Genomic DNA, 16,255 nt, shown 5'->3' with positions numbered 1-16,255 from the left:
TTTGTGAATTTGCCAATTAGAACAATGCTGATTCAAATATATTCGATAGGAGGTATATTTGGATGGCCTCCACGTGCCTAATCCAAAAAAATCGAAAAAATGAATAGGAAAGGCATTAATTAATGGGCCTGCCTTATTTATAGAAAGTCTACACTTGTTTTCAACCTTTCACAAGAGAAAATATAAACTTATTTGATTCCAACATTGAATAAGTAAACAAATTTTTTTACAAATTGGAGACGAAACCTTCCAAGATAATTAAATAAATAAAAAGTGGCCAACTTGTGAAATGCTCGAGACAGGCCACGAAAAAAATCTATATAAAGCCCCCATGATATCCTTCTCAACTTAGCAGCATCAGAAAGTTGCGAGGAGTAAAGTCTTGTGGAATACACAAAATACAGACTGAAAACATCCATAGGCACCAACACATAAACCATCCATGGATTCTCTTGTCCAATCTTTGCAAGCTTCACCCATGTCTCTCTTCTTGATCGTTTTCTCTTCACTCTTCTTCTTAGGTCTCCTCTCTCGCCTTCGCCGAAGATTGCCATATCCACCAGGGCCTAAAGGGTTGCCACTTGTAGGTAGCATGCACATGATGGACCAAATAACTCACCGTGGGTTAGCTAAACTAGCTAAGCAATATGGTGGGCTCTTTCATATGCGTATGGGGTACTTGCATATGGTCACTGTTTCGTCTCCTGAAATAGCTCGCCAAGTTCTGCAGGTCCAGGACAACATTTTCTCCAACAGACCAGCCAACATAGCCATAAGTTACTTAACATATGATCGTGCAGATATGGCCTTTGCCCACTACGGTCCTTTCTGGCGACAGATGCGTAAGCTCTGCGTCATGAAGCTATTTAGCCGGAAAAGGGCTGAATCATGGGAGTCTGTGAGAGATGAGGTGGACTCAATGCTTAAGACAGTTGAAGCCAATATAGGGAAGCCTGTGAATCTTGGAGAGTTGATCTTTACGTTGACCATGAACATCACTTACAGAGCAGCTTTCGGGGCTAAAAATGAAGGACAGGATGAGTTCATCAAGATTTTGCAGGAGTTCTCTAAGCTTTTTGGAGCATTCAACATGTCTGATTTCATTCCCTGGCTAGGCTGGATTGACCCACAAGGGCTCAGCGCTAGACTTGTCAAGGCTCGCAAGGCTCTTGATAGATTCATCGACTCTATCATCGATGATCATATCCAGAAAAGAAAACAGAATAACTTCTCTGAGGATGCTGAAACCGATATGGTCGATGACATGCTAGCCTTTTATGGTGAAGAAGCAAGGAAAGTAGATGAATCAGATGATTTACAAAAAGCCATCAGCCTTACTAAAGACAACATCAAAGCCATAATCATGGTAAGTACTGATACTCTTTTCTTGCAATATCCAATCATCCCACAAAATAACATTTTATATACAATATAGGTGAAAGGTACTCACACATACCTATAAGACTTTTTATTTAATATATGATCTCGATATTGCAGTCCAGTTTTTGTCGTTTCAATTCCAATGAAACAAAAAATCAATAACGTGCAAATCTACACGTATCTCTCATTTGTGGGTAGATGAAATTGAAGGAATTACTCATCAATCTAAACTTGATTCTGGCAGGATGTGATGTTCGGTGGGACAGAGACGGTGGCGTCGGCAATAGAGTGGGTCATGGCGGAGCTAATGAAGAGTCCAGAGGATCAAAAAAGAGTCCAGCAAGAGCTCGCAGAGGTGGTGGGTTTAGAGCGGCGCGTGGAGGAAAGTGATATTGACAAACTAACATTCTTGAAATGCGCCCTCAAAGAAACCTTAAGGATGCACCCACCAATCCCACTTCTCTTACATGAAACTTCTGAAGATGCTGAGGTTGCTGGTTATTTCATTCCAAAGCAAACAAGGGTGATGATCAATGCTTATGCTATTGGGAGAGACAAGAATTCATGGGAAGATCCTGATGCTTTTAAGCCTTCAAGGTTTTTGAAACCAGGGGTGCCTGATTTTAAAGGGAATCACTTCGAATTTATTCCTTTCGGGTCTGGTCGGAGGTCTTGCCCCGGTATGCAGCTTGGGTTATACACACTTGATTTGGCTGTTGCTCACTTGCTTCATTGTTTTACATGGGAATTGCCTGATGGCATGAAACCAAGTGAACTTGACATGACTGATATGTTTGGGCTCACCGCGCCAAGAGCAACTCGACTCGTTGCCGTTCCGAGCAAGCGTGTGCTCTGTCCTCTCTAAGGAAGGGAAAAAGGTAAGGGATGGGATTTCCTTCTTTCGTGGATTCTATACATAATTGAGGCCATGGTGACAAAGGGTCAATTTGCAGGGTTTTTTTTTTTACTTTTTTTTATATATAATCGGGTTAAAAACATTATCTTTACTTTTTAATTTGTACCATTCAAATAAAGCTTGTAAAAGAAACTTTATTTTGATCAATTGAAAGAAGAAGAAGAGCTTCCAAATGAGAATGTGTTTGTGCCTTTTTATTCTTTTGTCTTTCCCACCTCTTCTTGTCCATGAGAAATTATGCTGGGTTATAACATGATACAGTCAAAAGATATTAAAGAAAGAAGATGATCTTGCTATCCCAGTTACTTTAATATATATATCGGTGTCTTGATTAGCTTGTGTATATCTCAACTAATTACACGAACTCTAAAATTAACAACTATGTAAGTCTCATATAAGTCTCCAGTACTACTAAGATTTGTGAGACTCGAACTACTAGTAATCTGTATAGAATAAATCTAGAACTTAACCAATTAAACTACATCCATTAAAATTCCAATTAGTTTAATATTGAAAAGACATGTTGGGGCCTCCAATCAAGCAACCGATTTCTTTCTTGTACATGCTAAAAAAATAAAAAGATCGAAAACAACTCCAGCATTAATAAAATAATTGAGAGGTGCTTATTTTGATGTTGATAAGTTGTGAAGAATGTTGTTTTCTAATAAGTTTTTTTAGATTTATTAAAATAATAGTTTAAAGATATTGATGTTAATACGTGGTGATGGAGAATGTTTCTAATAGGTATTTTTTAGATTTATTAAAATAATAGTTTAATGATATTGATGCTGATACGTGATGTAGAATGTTTTTAATAAGTTTTTGTTTTAGATTTATTAAAATAATTTTTTTAGATTTTTAATATTAATACATTAACAAATACTAAAAAAGTAGTAATTTAATATTTTTAAAATCAAATATATTTTTAAAAAGCATTAATTAAAAATAGATGAATTAACTATAAGTTTGAAATTGTGGTGAGTTGAAAAGAAGCATTGTTTTTAATGTAATTTGCATGATATCATAGTTTGAAATGTGACTGATGATGATGTGTGAAATGATTTAAAACAAATTTAATTTTAATTAACCTATGTTAATAAATCTTATATATGGTATCATTCCAGGGAAATTTATGTATGATTTCAAGAAAGAAACCAATTGGCGAAAAGAGAATTTTAACTTAACCATTTTAAAGACTATAAGTTTAGGCGTCGGTGTCATTATCTAGACATGTATAGATCTAGTATAACTCCACATCACATGTATTTGTCTCTCTTAATTAATTCATCGGGACCATGAGCTTGATGAAATTAGAGGTGATAGTTTGTTTATTTTTGTGTTTTAAAAATATTTAAAAAAAAATTTAAAAAAAAATTTATGTTTTTATTAATTTCAAATTAATATATTTTTAGTGTTTTTAAATCATTTTGATGTGCTGGTGTTAAAAAAAAAATTAAATAAAAAAAAATTATTAACATATATTTTAACATGAAAAATTATTTAAAACATAACCATAACCACACTGTTAAGCAACTCTTAATCAAGCAGCATATGATCCGGACAGTTTATGGCATGGATATTCTCATTTCCTACGCCTCCAAGGGATCACTTCCCTTTCCTCTTCAATTGATAGCACCTCTCAGTCACACACCTGAATGATCTACCTTGCCTATCTCCCAAGCATGCTGTCCAAGAACACCATGTTTGGTCGGGTGTTATGCATGCCCGTTTCAAGTTTCAAGTCCTCCAATCAAGCTCATTAATGGATTTGAAAATAACTTGGGATCGAGAAATCTTCGTACGATGAAATTTGAGTTCTATAAACTTTTAATAAATGATTTGTTCATTTAGAGTGTAGCAAACCCACCCCTTTCTAAGCAAGAGGTTTATGTTCTTTAATTGAAATTCCAAGAAAGAGCTTGGTTTTGATTACCCTAATGTGTTTTCAATCATGTGATTTTATCCTAAAAAAAATGGAAAGACTCGTGGGATCTAATTAGTGCTTCTTAATTATTTTTGTTTTGAAAAGTATTAAATTGATATTTCTTCTATTTCTGATGGTCTTAATATTAAATATAAAAAAATATATAAAAAAAATATTATTTTAATATATTATTAATTAAAAAACAAGTTTAAAAAACATACTCCATCAACTTAGTCCAAGATTTCAACTGCTTGATCAACTTGCAATGCAAGACAAAATGTTTTGAATTGGTATAGTGACGACGGTAAGGAAAGTAAAAGGGTTCGAATAGTGGAATCGTATTACAATGGTGAAAACGTTGCTTTCGTGTTCATACTACAAACAAAAGGGATTAAATGCCGAGATAGGAATGTTACAACTTGCAACACCGATGAACATTGATTTGGGAACTCTATCTTCTTCTTCTTCTTTTTATTTTTATTTTATATTTTAATGTAAGTATCCGAACTAATTTATATGTACATCGATTAATTTTATACTCTAAAATTCATAATAATATAAACCTCCAGTAATATGAAGTTTATAAAACTTGAATTAATAAATTTTAAAAAAATAAATTTAAAGTCTAGAATTTTATTTTATTTTTTTATTAATATAGGTGTCCGGATCAATTTACAGGTACTTCAATTAATCTTACAAATCCTAAAATTAAAGATTATATAAGATTTCAATAAATATTATATTAACAATCACAATCACAAGACTTGAATTTCAAATAAATAAATATATATATATATATATATATATATATATATATATCTTAATCTTAAATTTTTATAGCTCAGAAAAGTTGGTTGATTTTATTTTTTATTTATTGAGGTGGTTGCAATAAGCCCAGGACCTCGCTTGCAGCTTGACATTAGCCCTATCCATGCCTAGGTCTGATATATTTGAAGGGCCAAGCTTCCACTTCCTTCAAAATGCTTCAAACTATTTGAGGAATTGAAAGTCACATCAGCTTTTATTAGCTACGCTTTCTGATATCTTTGCTGGCATTAGGTGCAAGGCTATTATAAGACAAATAGGGCAGACTCCCAATGGCTAGAATTTAAAGAATCCAAATAGCATGTTTTTCCAAATATGAAATATCATCTGGGCACTTCAAATATTCTTTACACATTTGTGAAACCCACATGTGAGAAGATAGATTAATAGGCTAGGTACACGTGATTGGTCTTAATAAATAAAAAAAACATAAGTGTACCTCGCCTTTTTTTTCTTTTCTTTTCTTTTTTCATCTATTCCAATATTTTTTAAAAGGCCAGAGACATGTCACATGCACTGAAAGACAACATGTAGATGAAAATCGGGGACTATGTTTTTTAACCCTAAAATTTTATATGTCAACTTGTTTTTACCATATTTAGAGGCAACCCAAGATACTTAAAAATTAATCTTAAAAATAAAAATCAATTGAATTTAAACAAACCTCTCTACTACTTATTCACTATTTTTAGAGGCAAAACCACCTTTATTGAACTTTTTTTTTAGATAATGAACTCATTCATATAAAACTCATCATTTTTTAGGGTCTAAATGGCCAACTGGCAATGTTATTATTTTTTGATAAGTTTTTCTCTCTTTTTCCAGATTTAATGACTAAAAATTAAATAAATAAACTTTTAGACTTAGATGAAAATTCTAAAAATTTTGAGATTTTTGTGTTTTACATTGCAATCCTTTCACTTTAAATTTTATCTTTGTTCTGCAATTTAAAACTTTATCTCATGGAATTAGGTCATATAAGGATTAAATCAAAACGAAAGAAAATATCTAAAGAAAAAAATTAAAAATAAGAATGAAAATGAAAAAAATAAGGGTACATGTTTCACTATTCCTATGAATTCGTAAGATAGCTGGGAAAACTCAAATCTTTAATGTTTTAGTTAATAACTAGATTGGTGGGTCGTGTTATGCTTATAGTCCAACCAATTATTTCCTAATAAAAAAAAAGAAAATGCTCAATTGACTCTAGCATTTTAAAGAAGTAAAAAAAAATAAGTATCGAGCTAATGACTTGAGTTGGTTTAATATACATGGTTCATTTAATAATATGATAAGAAAAAAAAAACAATAAATAAATAAATCTAACTACAAAAAAATGAGGTTCTTATGACCTTTTAATAAATGATTTGTTCATTTAGAGTGCAGCAAACCCCACCCCTTTCTAAGCAAGAGGTTTATGTTTTTCATCGTTTCTCTTTAATTGAAATTCCAAAACAAGAATGAGCATGGTTTTGATTACCCTAATGTGTTTTTAATCATGTAATTTTATCCAAAAAGATGGAAAGACGTTGTGGAATCTAATTAGTGATCATTAATTATTTTGTCTTGAAAAATATTAAATTAATATTTTTTATGGTGTTAATATTAAAAATTAAAAACAATATTATTTTAATATATTTTTCATTAAAAAATACGTTTAAAAAACATCATGTAAGATGTTCGTACATATTTCACTTAGTCCAAGATAGAAAGTTAGGCCAAGATTTCAACGATTATTCAATTTGCAATGCAAGACATGTACGCATGACTTGAAAAAATGGAGGATGGGTTAAATCTATTGATTCATGTTATCTTCCTGGGGTAGATCTTCATGTTTGGTTCCAGGTGTTGTTAGTGATCATATGAAAAACTCAAGGAAACATTAAAAGGTAATGACTATGCTGGATGCCACCCTTCATCCACCAATATTAACACCAGTCTCTTCCTCCTCTCTGTATTCCCTTTACTTCTTTTCCGGCTAGCTTGCAGCCTTTACCGAAGGGTACCATATCCATCTGCAGAGGGTACCAACTATGGGTAACATTCTTTTGATGGACCAAAAACTGAACATGGTCTAGCTAAACTAGCGACAATATGGTGCAATGTTTCTTCTCCGAATGGGGTACTTGCATGTGGTGGCTGTTCCCGTCGCCGGAGATATATAGTTCGTCAAATTTTGCAAGTCCGAGATAACATTTTCTCTAACAGACCAGCCAACATAGCTACCAAATATTAACCTATGATCATTCTGACATTGCCTTTGCCTGCTGTGGTCCTTTCTAGCGCCAGATGCGTAAGCTCTGCGTCATGAATCTAAAAGTTTGAAGGTGTTTAGTTTAAAAAATTTTAAGTGCAGAAAATATTCTTGAAATCCAATTTTGCATACATTTTCGTTGCTGTAATAAAAGAAATTATAATGGCACGCATATATGTGGCAGGATGTGATTTTTGGTGGAACGGAGACAGTGGGATCAGCTATTGAGTGGACATCGGTGGATTTAATGACTTCGACAAGATAACATTCTTAAAATGCACCCTGAAAGATAACTTAAAGACTCCATCCACCAACACCACTTCTCTTACATGAAACCACTGAGGATTCTGAGGTTGCTGGATAACGAAAGCTTTGTTCTTGTTTTTATTATACAGATACAAACAAGGAAAAAAACTTGAATTGTTAATTGAACTTTGTTTTCACGTTTTTCATGCAAATAATAGCTTTCAAAAAACAAGCTATTACTTGCCCCCTTCTTGTTATGCAGCAACTGCTTTGAGTTATAAATGTTTACATCAAGATGCGGACTGCTGCAAGACCAACAGCAGAGATGGAAACAAGAGTACCCAGGCAATACTTTATCACTTCATATTTTCCTGCTTCCAACTGGGCCCTTAAACCATGAATTTCCTGAAATTATGACATAGAAAGGGAGCATGTTAAAGTTGCAAATTGACCAAACCGCATTATCTATATCGATTTCAGCCGGAGTACTCACGCCATCAAGTTTGTTAGTGAGGTTAGTGGTTTCAGCATTCTGGTTTGCTAGCTCCTCCCTTATCCGCCTGGAAAGGTTGCACAACCACGATAAAATAACTCATGTCGGTAATTTAGTTGTTGGAGAAAAGAAATTTCTGCAGTACATTTCTTACCCTCTTTCAAGATTCAGATCCAACCGTTGACCAGCACTGAGCTTGTCAATTTCATGCCTGAATCACAATCAATGACTTAGCATGAAGAAGATTGGTAACAAGCGAATCCAGCATGCAGGGTAAATACATAAACCTGACCTCAATTCACTGCGCATCTTCTCGATATCATGCCGGAGTTTTTCAGTCTCATGTTGCAACAAAGAAAAATGGTGTTCCTGCAATACATAAACAAAAAGCAGGGACTGATGTTAGAATGGACCAGACCACTAGCAAGAAAATAAGGTTAACATCAAACATACCTCCACTTTAGGGAGTCTCACAAGGTTTTCTTTCAAATGTAATCATTGCATTTTATTGAAATTCATTCAGTGCACACATGTTGGAGACCCAGAAAGCAGAATAACCATGGTTCAATAAAGTTCACAACTTGCGAGGGAAAGAGGAATGGGAAAAAAGATTCTCAATGCTCTTCAGATTTTTTTTTCTTTTACCATAACAGCTTTTACCATAACAGCGCAGTTCAATTTTTAGGGACACCCAATTGATTGAATGCACAAAGAAGGGCTATCCTGTTCAACATGGAATTAATCAATTGTATTAGAAGGTATCAGAATCCAAATGAAATTCTTCTAGCACTCATTCTTCATGAAGAAAATAAGTATAACTACTATAATAGGGAAGAGGCAACTCCTAGTTACATTTTTACCAATGTTTCCAAGGGACAGAAGGGCCAATTATACATCAGAACACGAATGCCAAAGATTGAGCAACTGAGTTAACATACTTGAGCACTCATTGACTTTTCCACGGTCTTCATATAAGCAAACTACTCTTAATACTGACACTATGAGCATCAATCGGCAATATTTATAAAGACCAGCTGCAGAACATCAACAAAACAATGCCAGACTTGCAATTGCTCAATTGAACCCAACAAATTTCATATCCAGCTAAAATCTCAACTAATTCACATCTGAAAACAACATTAAAAAGCTAGTTAGTACCTGCGAGCTTTGGACTTCAGATTTGAATTTTGACAAGCTGGTTTCTTGAATCAATGCATTCTACCAACAAAACCAGACATAAAATAATTACACAGGCTCAACAACAAAAATGAAATGAAAATACAGTTATAGCATAAACAAACTCCTTGCACAAATAGCTCATTTGAAATCGAGCTACATCAAATATCAATTGATCCATGTCAACATAATAGAAAAGTGCAAACGTAAAACTAACACGTAAAGAACCTACCTTCTGCATCTCTTCCTTTGAGACAACTGAATGAGACACATTCTCCAAGCTATCATTCAAAACTCCAGTTATAGCAGCTGTTATCGCCTCAGCTTGCTTCAAAGGCACACCCTGCGACTCCAATCTTCTAACCTAAACCCAAAAAACACACCACATCATTTGACAAACATTCAACCTGTCATCACAAAAAAAAAAAAAAAAAAAAAAGCTTACGAAACCACATTCGGCTTCCAAGCATTAAACTTTCAGTTTTCTCATTGTAACATTCATCTCCAGTACTCAAATTTTAGTATTCTTCGATCAATCATCTCGTAGGCCCCACGTTGTCCAACCCACCAACCAAGAAATATGCACGCGAATTATTTATAACATGAAACAAATTATAGCAATTAAAACTCCCTACAGTTTTTTTTCCCAATTCAATAATAAATTCAGCAATGTTGTTTCTTGAGTTATATTACTATTAAATTTCCTTGCTGCAATTTTATAAGAAAATGAGAAATTAACATGGAAACAAATGCAACCCATTAATGTAAATAAGAAAAAGGAAAAGGGTTTGTTGTAAATAACAACTTACAAGGGCTAATGTATCAACAAGAAATAATCTCCTGCCATTAGAGTTGACAAGCTGAGAAATATTCCTATTTTGAGAAATCAAACCCAAATTTGAAGGAGAAACAGCACCAGATCCTCCCCTACCAAAACCAATACCTCCAGAATTGCTTCCAAATTGATAACCCACAACACGCCTACAAGCAGCAGAAGCAGCAGCAGCCATTCGAATATTTGAAAACCAAATCCTTAAAAAAATGGTCTTCCAAGCTCTATAAAATTCCTCTTCAAGAGGGATCAAAGAAAATTAGTCAAAGATAAAACAAAATACTTCAAGCGCTAATTATATTCAGAAAATTATCTTTTACTTTACCTGCTTGTGCAAGACCGAAATAAAACTGAAAAGAGACAGAATTATTATGTAACTTTTTTTTTTTCTTTGTCGTTGATAATAAAAGGCAGAGAGGGAGAGAGTTGGCGGTTGGTTCTTTCAAGGAACGGAGAAAGAGAAGGGATGAGAAGGGAAGTTAAGTTTTTTAAATGTAACTAATTGCTTGCTTTCCTTCCAACGTCCATTTCTTTAACTAAAGAATTTGTGCTTCAAGAATTTATTTTATTTTATTAATTAATTATAGTAGTTTCTATTTTATAAATTAAGGAAAGTCCTATCATAAGCTTCTTTTCTTTTCTTTTAATGTACAAATATCTTAAAATATTTAATTTATTGAATTGTGATGAATTTTTTTTATGGTGATTTTAAAGAGTTTTGAGTAAAATTACTGGAAATTTTAGGGATTTAGCTTGCAATCGATAACAATTGCCAACTGTGTCAGAATTTTAAGACAGCTAACATTTGGTAACAAAGACAGCTATGATTTGTCATTGAAGTACCCAATGAAAAGACAACATTTTCAATATATCAATTTTTGTTTTAATGGTACCATACTTGATTTTGGTGTGATTTTGATTGGTTCGGTTTTAATTGAATCAGAATATACATTAATTTGATAAAACTCAATTGGTTGTATTTGATTGTTTATGACTTAGTTACATCGATTTCAAACCGGACTAGATCAAAATGAAAAAAAAAAATTGTTTTCCTAAAAAAATTATGAAATAAAACAGTTAATCTATATCACAGTTGACCCTGTAACATAAGCAATTCAAGCCTCATACTGGATCAGCTTCTGGATCGAGTCTCGTGACTCTGTGAAACTGAAATATGAAAAAAGTATTATAGTAAACAAACAGATCCTTCAATTATAGGCACATTATTTAAAAGAGAAGGATCCACGTTCTAAATAATGAAGAGGAAAAGGTTGAAAGGATAACACGATAAGCCTTCTTTATGGTTGAAAGTTTGAATGGGCTTCGTCTAAGCTTTGAGTTGAAAGCTTAACCAACCTCAGCAAGCCATGGTTGTCATCTTCAAAAATCAAAGTTTGGAACCTAATTTTCAGACGAAAATACACATTCAGAAGAAAAGGCTTGCAATCTTATCTTTATTTATCATGTCAAGTAATTCAAAATGAAACCATCTGTTTTTTAAATTACAGGCATAGAAATGTGTAGTACAGTCATTAGGAAATGAACAACATTATCACCAAGAATTTTAAGATCAGCTCACTGTATCACACAAAAAGAGCTTTTTGTCACCCCCACTTACCCCAGCCCGGGCTTTAAATACAATAGATGACATTAACTATAAAAATCGTGTCCAGGTGAATGGATAACAGCATCTTCATCGACTACCTGCAACACTGTTTTATTGATACGAGGGAAGGGTGTTGAGGGGTTTTAAAAGGAGTAAAGGTGAGCGCTGATCAGAGAGCGGACTGCACAGGTTAGGATAAAGCATGTTTTTACATCACCAGGCCAACTCTCCTCCTCCATGCATCAATTCAAGTGTGTATGACCTACTTCGGTGGCCTTCTGTAAGGGTACAAAATATCATCCACGCTGTCTTTTATGTAAATCCCCACTCTTCGCATGTTCCTGGCCACCCCTGATGCAACCAGGCCTGAATTCCTCATATACCTGCAGTTTTGTAAGTGTCATTAGTATATTGACAATCATTATTCACAAACAATCAAAACTGTTTGCTTGCCTGCTGAAGAAGTCATCCGCTGGGGAACTCGCTGGTTTCTGTGCTCGGAGCTGAGGCAATTCACGTGTAGGCTGGGGCTGAGGCAATTCACAACCATCTTCAAGAAAAAAATTGCCAAAAGTTATGGTGAGATATGAACAGTGAAGTGATTTAACATTCCAGAGAATGCAATTGATGTCTTTAGGAAATATCAAAGAATGCACCAATTTTGAGACCATTTGAGATTTTGCTTGGAGGATTCTCTTTCATTTTTTGTTGTCCGAGTTAACCATAAAAAAGGCCCTTATACAATTGCAATTCCACCAAACTGGTTCCTAAGAAGAATCAGACAATTTCACATGAAGCACTGATGTTCAAGACCGGGATTTGACAAATCTTGATCCCAAACCAAAGACCACTGGCAGGGTCCTGGCCAATGAGTAGCACGGAAACTTATTCATTTTTGGGATCTAGAGCTTACTGAAGCATTTTGCATTTTTGTGCTTCAATATCTTGTTGTAAAGACAAGTAGTAAAAAAAATAACTTTATCAGAATGTAACATATATGAAGATTCATGTAATAAAGAGAGAATGGGATCATCATCTAATAGAGTTTCAATGATGGTGGGAACAATCTGTTTAAATATATAATAAGAAGACAAGGACAAGAATAGCCCTTGTTTTGACCTTACACGAGAACTGAAAAATCAGATTTGTATGTCTGAAAGAACTTGGGACAGAATTAAACAGTAAGACCCTACAATTTGCACATCAGGAAATGTGCCTGGAGAGCTTGACTTCACTAAAATGAGAATGCAATAACATGCAGCATAACCACAACTATTTGCTTACCTTCTTTATTGTGGATATGAGCCGGAGCAGAAGCACTTTCTGAAGTAGCAACTCTTCTATCCACCAAAAGCTGAAAAAACTTCTGTTAGTCAGATCACCAAAAGAAAGGATAAAACACGAGAGGTAGTGGTTTTATTATTCTTTGCCCATTCAAGCAACATGCCACTTGAACAGACAAATCCAAAGATGCAAGTCACATCAAAGGTACTCAAATGACAAAGCCCACATACAACAGGTAATAGTAATCATAGAGAAAGTTAGTGCAAGAGTGCAGTTACTAATTATTTGCACTAAGTTATTGGGGGAGTGTGATCACAAAAACTGCTAAACAACTTCAAAATTATTTGAAAACAATAACATCCATGAAAGTTGAAAGGCATAAGCCACTAATAATCTAAACAAAATCAAGCACGGGCACACACAGAGAAAGAGAGTGAGGGTGCATACCTCAAGACCCACACAGACTGGAAGTTCTTTTTTTGCCACTTGCTTATCAGTTGAGTGGTCTTTATTGGAATAAAGAGAGTACCCAGCACAACCATAATAAAAATCTGTAAGAACCCTTCCATCTTTTGAAGCTTCTACCTCAGATTGTCCGACATAATTAGGAACTGGCCATAAAACTCAGATATCAGCACTTATCAACAGGCACCAATATTCAACAGCAACAACATGCATATAACTACTGAAATTATCAAACATCTCAGAAATCGACCAAGTAAAAACTACATAATTAGCGATGGCAGTGTAGGAATTCCTGCCATACACAGTTGCACTTGGAAACAAATAGATCTCCTAACACTCAGTATGTCGTGGTGAACAACGGAGAAACAGTTGCCATCTACACTAGATATTAAACAATGCACCACATTCCATGCATTAAGCATATAGTCTCTTGCATAATCCGACCCCCATCATATTCATTACATGCCTTTCTACAACTGAATTAAATTTTACACTCAACTAATCAAGAATAGAAGCTACATTGTAAATCCAAACCAGAACACGTGTTACTTTATGTGTTACTTTATGTTACGTCAAACAAAGATCACAAACACACAACACTCAGTTTTCAACATAAATAGCAATGGCAGTGTAGGAATTCCTGCCATGTATAGATGTAATTAGAAACCATCAACATGAAGTTATTTTCTCCAATATCCCCAAAACAATTAGCTCTCCCAACACTCAGAATTTCATAACGAGTGCAGAACATAAAACAGAACAGATAGAGCAATGCACCACAATTGAAGCTTAAGCATATAGGCCACATTTGGTCACTTTGGATCAGGAATGGAATGGGAACCCTCAGCAACTTTGTTTGGTTCAACCAAAAACAAGGATTACGATTTCACAAGAGACAAGAAATTGTATTGCAAATGGGATAAATCACCTCCTTTCTTTAGTAATAATATTAAAACTGCGGTACAAGTTGATATCAATTCAGATAAAATCAAAGCATGTTTCTATTTGGAACAGAATCGAAATCCTATTCCCAAATCCCAAGTGAAACAAATGTTGGCAATAATGTAGTATCGAGGCTCAATACGGTTGATGAAAATCAGTAAATAAGGTCAGCAACGATATTCTTTCCTACAACCCTTTTTCGACGATTAATTTCCAATGTCTCTGTTTCCAGCCACTATTTATCAAATTGAATGGACAGCTATCATATTAGTTATTTGCCTTCCTACAACTGGATCAATCTTACTCAAGCTAATCAAGAAATTGTGCATTGCTATTCCTAACCCTTATTCATTCAAGTAACAAAGACCATGTATCTTTCAAAAGAAAGAAGCTAAATCAAGCAAAGCATTTTCTTGTTTAACCTTATGCCATAATCACTGGCAAAAAAGGCAAGTTTCTTTCCCCTGATTTCTTCAAATGTACAGAGAGACGGACAGACAGACACTACACCTCTCAAATTTTGAACCTGAAATCTAGCCTTACAAAAAAGAACCCGCCTTCCCTTTTCTCTCATTCTTTTCAAGAACCCAAAAAAATCAAGACCTAAACATCCCTTCCCCTCTATAAATCACAAAAAAATACATATTGAATAAAGATTGGGAATTGGAATTGAGAGACTAACTTTGGCGGAGAGTACGGGGGATTCCAATACAGCGAGGATTAGTGACGTTAGATTTGAGAGTTGAAGAATAATAAAGATACCCTTTGCATGATTTCCCTTTCAAATTAGAACCACCACCACCACCACCTTGATTTTGGATTTGTTTTAGTTTCTCGTTTTCTCCCTTTTTCTCTTCTCCTTCTACTTTATTACACTCCATGCCTACGCCTAGGGCCGCCTCTCTCTCTTCTTTGTGTTTTCCTGTTTCTGTCATGCCCTCTCCTGTTTTCGTCATGCCCTCTCTCTCTTCTTTGTGTTTTCCTGTTTCTGTCATGTCCCCTGTCTTATTTGCTCACCCATCTCTCTTATTTGTTCGCCTTTTGATGTGCGCCGGTCATTATTATCGGAATTACGCTAATGCATAACGAAATTTGCAGCACGATGATGGCACCATTGGTAATTGAATTGAACGTTTAGGGTCTTTGTTTTGTGTCTATTCGTGATATTTACTAGACGAGGAAGAATTAAGAATGTGGATATGGTCATAGAAATTACACGATCTAGAGTAACGTCGTTTTTTATAATTAATTAATTATATAAGCTAGTTTGTTATTTAGGTGTTTTAAGATTCTCTTTTTTTTTTTACCATAATCCCAAAGAAAAATAAATTATTACAATGATAGGTATTATTATTATTATTATTATTTTATTAACAATTAAATTTAAAAAAAATTATTAAACTTAACCTAATTTATGATTCAATTCAATATCTAGAATTAGACAAATTAATTTAAATTAATCAAAATAAAATAATTATTTAAAAAATTAAAATCAAATTAAATTAACCATATCAAATTAATTAAATTATAAATTGATATGTTATGTGAATTTAATCACACCAGATCAATTATTACTTTTATTTTGTTATGTTAAAAGACTTATAAAAGCAGGTTATGTATAACAATTTACATGCCTTGTCGGTTTGGGTTTGTTTGGGATTTTTGATTTGAGTTTGTTTGGGATTATAATAGTGGTGATAATTTAAAATATTTTTTTATTTAAAAATATATTAAAATAAAAAATTTTATTTTTAAAATTTTTATTTTTAATATCAACACATCAAAAAAATAATTTAAAAATATAAAAATAAATATTTAAAATTTAAAAAAACATAGTTTCTCTACCGCATTTCCCAACATACTTTTTAGGTGACTTGAGCTGGAGCAATGGCACAAACAGCAGAAGCAACTA

At 33.8% G+C, this 16,255-nt stretch overlaps 3 protein-coding genes across 4 annotated transcripts; 1 reads left to right on the top strand and 2 right to left on the bottom strand.

Annotated features, from left to right (window-relative positions):
- Positions 1–340: 340 nt before the first annotated feature.
- LOC118063108 (cytochrome P450 84A1) lies at positions 341–2,469 on the top strand. The gene is made up of 2 exons (XM_035077028.2): positions 341–1,366; positions 1,625–2,469. Exons 1-2 carry the CDS (start codon positions 443–445, stop codon positions 2,243–2,245), a joined length of 1,545 nt encoding a protein of 514 aa, XP_034932919.1. The 5' UTR covers positions 341–442; the 3' UTR covers positions 2,246–2,469.
- Positions 2,470–7,566: 5,097 nt separating this feature from the next.
- On the bottom strand, positions 7,567–10,582 carry LOC118063109 (protein FMP32, mitochondrial). 2 transcript variants are annotated; one of them, XM_035077030.2, is made up of 8 exons: positions 10,372–10,582; positions 10,024–10,270; positions 9,447–9,578; positions 9,197–9,256; positions 8,331–8,407; positions 8,193–8,249; positions 8,039–8,105; positions 7,567–7,950 (listed from the first exon to the last, which is right to left on the bottom strand). In XM_035077030.2, exons 2-8 carry the CDS (start codon positions 10,222–10,224, stop codon positions 7,831–7,833), a joined length of 714 nt encoding a protein of 237 aa, XP_034932921.1. In that variant the 5' UTR covers positions 10,225–10,270; positions 10,372–10,582; the 3' UTR covers positions 7,567–7,830. The 2 variants fall into 2 exon arrangements, with proteins under 2 accessions (XP_034932921.1, XP_034932920.1); XM_035077029.2 differs by having other exon boundaries at positions 10,024–10,283; positions 10,372–10,579.
- An 889-nt stretch (positions 10,583–11,471) lies between these two features.
- On the bottom strand, positions 11,472–15,516 carry LOC118063110 (uncharacterized). Its single transcript, XM_035077032.2, has 5 exons — positions 15,026–15,516; positions 13,384–13,547; positions 12,937–13,006; positions 12,106–12,202; positions 11,472–12,035 (listed from the first exon to the last, which is right to left on the bottom strand). The coding sequence occupies exons 1-5, from the start codon at positions 15,336–15,338 to the stop codon at positions 11,915–11,917; spliced, it is 765 nt and encodes a 254-aa protein (XP_034932923.1). The 5' UTR covers positions 15,339–15,516; the 3' UTR covers positions 11,472–11,914.
- Positions 15,517–16,255: the final 739 nt, after the last annotated feature.

Source organism: Populus alba, chromosome 7 (genome assembly GCF_005239225.2).
Source record: "Populus alba chromosome 7, ASM523922v2, whole genome shotgun sequence".
NCBI lineage: Eukaryota > Viridiplantae > Streptophyta > Magnoliopsida > Malpighiales > Salicaceae > Populus > Populus alba.
Note: the sequence above shows the minus strand (reverse complement) of the source record. Positions and strands in the feature narration are given on the sequence as shown.

Bases quoted from the DNA above. Each gene is read 5' to 3' on its own strand.
- LOC118063108 (XM_035077028.2), top strand. From the start codon at position 443: ATGGATTCTCTTGTCCAATCTTTGCAAGCTTCACCCATGTCTCTCTTC. The intron at 1,367-1,624 runs GTAAGTACTGAT...TGATTCTGGCAG, and splicing joins ACATCAAAGCCATAATCATG to GATGTGATGTTCGGTGGGAC.
- LOC118063109 (XM_035077030.2), bottom strand. From the start codon at position 10,224: ATGGCTGCTGCTGCTTCTGCTGCTTGTAGGCGTGTTGTGGGTTATCAA. The intron at 9,579-10,023 runs GTAAGTTGTTAT...TTTTGGGTTTAG, and splicing joins TTGTTGATACATTAGCCCTT to GTTAGAAGATTGGAGTCGCA. The intron at 8,408-9,196 runs GTACTAACTAGC...TATGTATTGCAG, and splicing joins CTGAAGTCCAAAGCTCGCAG to GAACACCATTTTTCTTTGTT.
- LOC118063110 (XM_035077032.2), bottom strand. From the start codon at position 15,338: ATGACAGAAACAGGAAAACACAAAGAAGAGAGAGAGGGCATGACGAAA. The intron at 13,007-13,383 runs GTATGCACCCTC...AAGTTTTTTCAG, and splicing joins CAGTCTGTGTGGGTCTTGAG to CTTTTGGTGGATAGAAGAGT. The intron at 12,036-12,105 runs GCAAGCAAACAG...ACAAAACTGCAG, and splicing joins GCGGATGACTTCTTCAGCAG to GTATATGAGGAATTCAGGCC.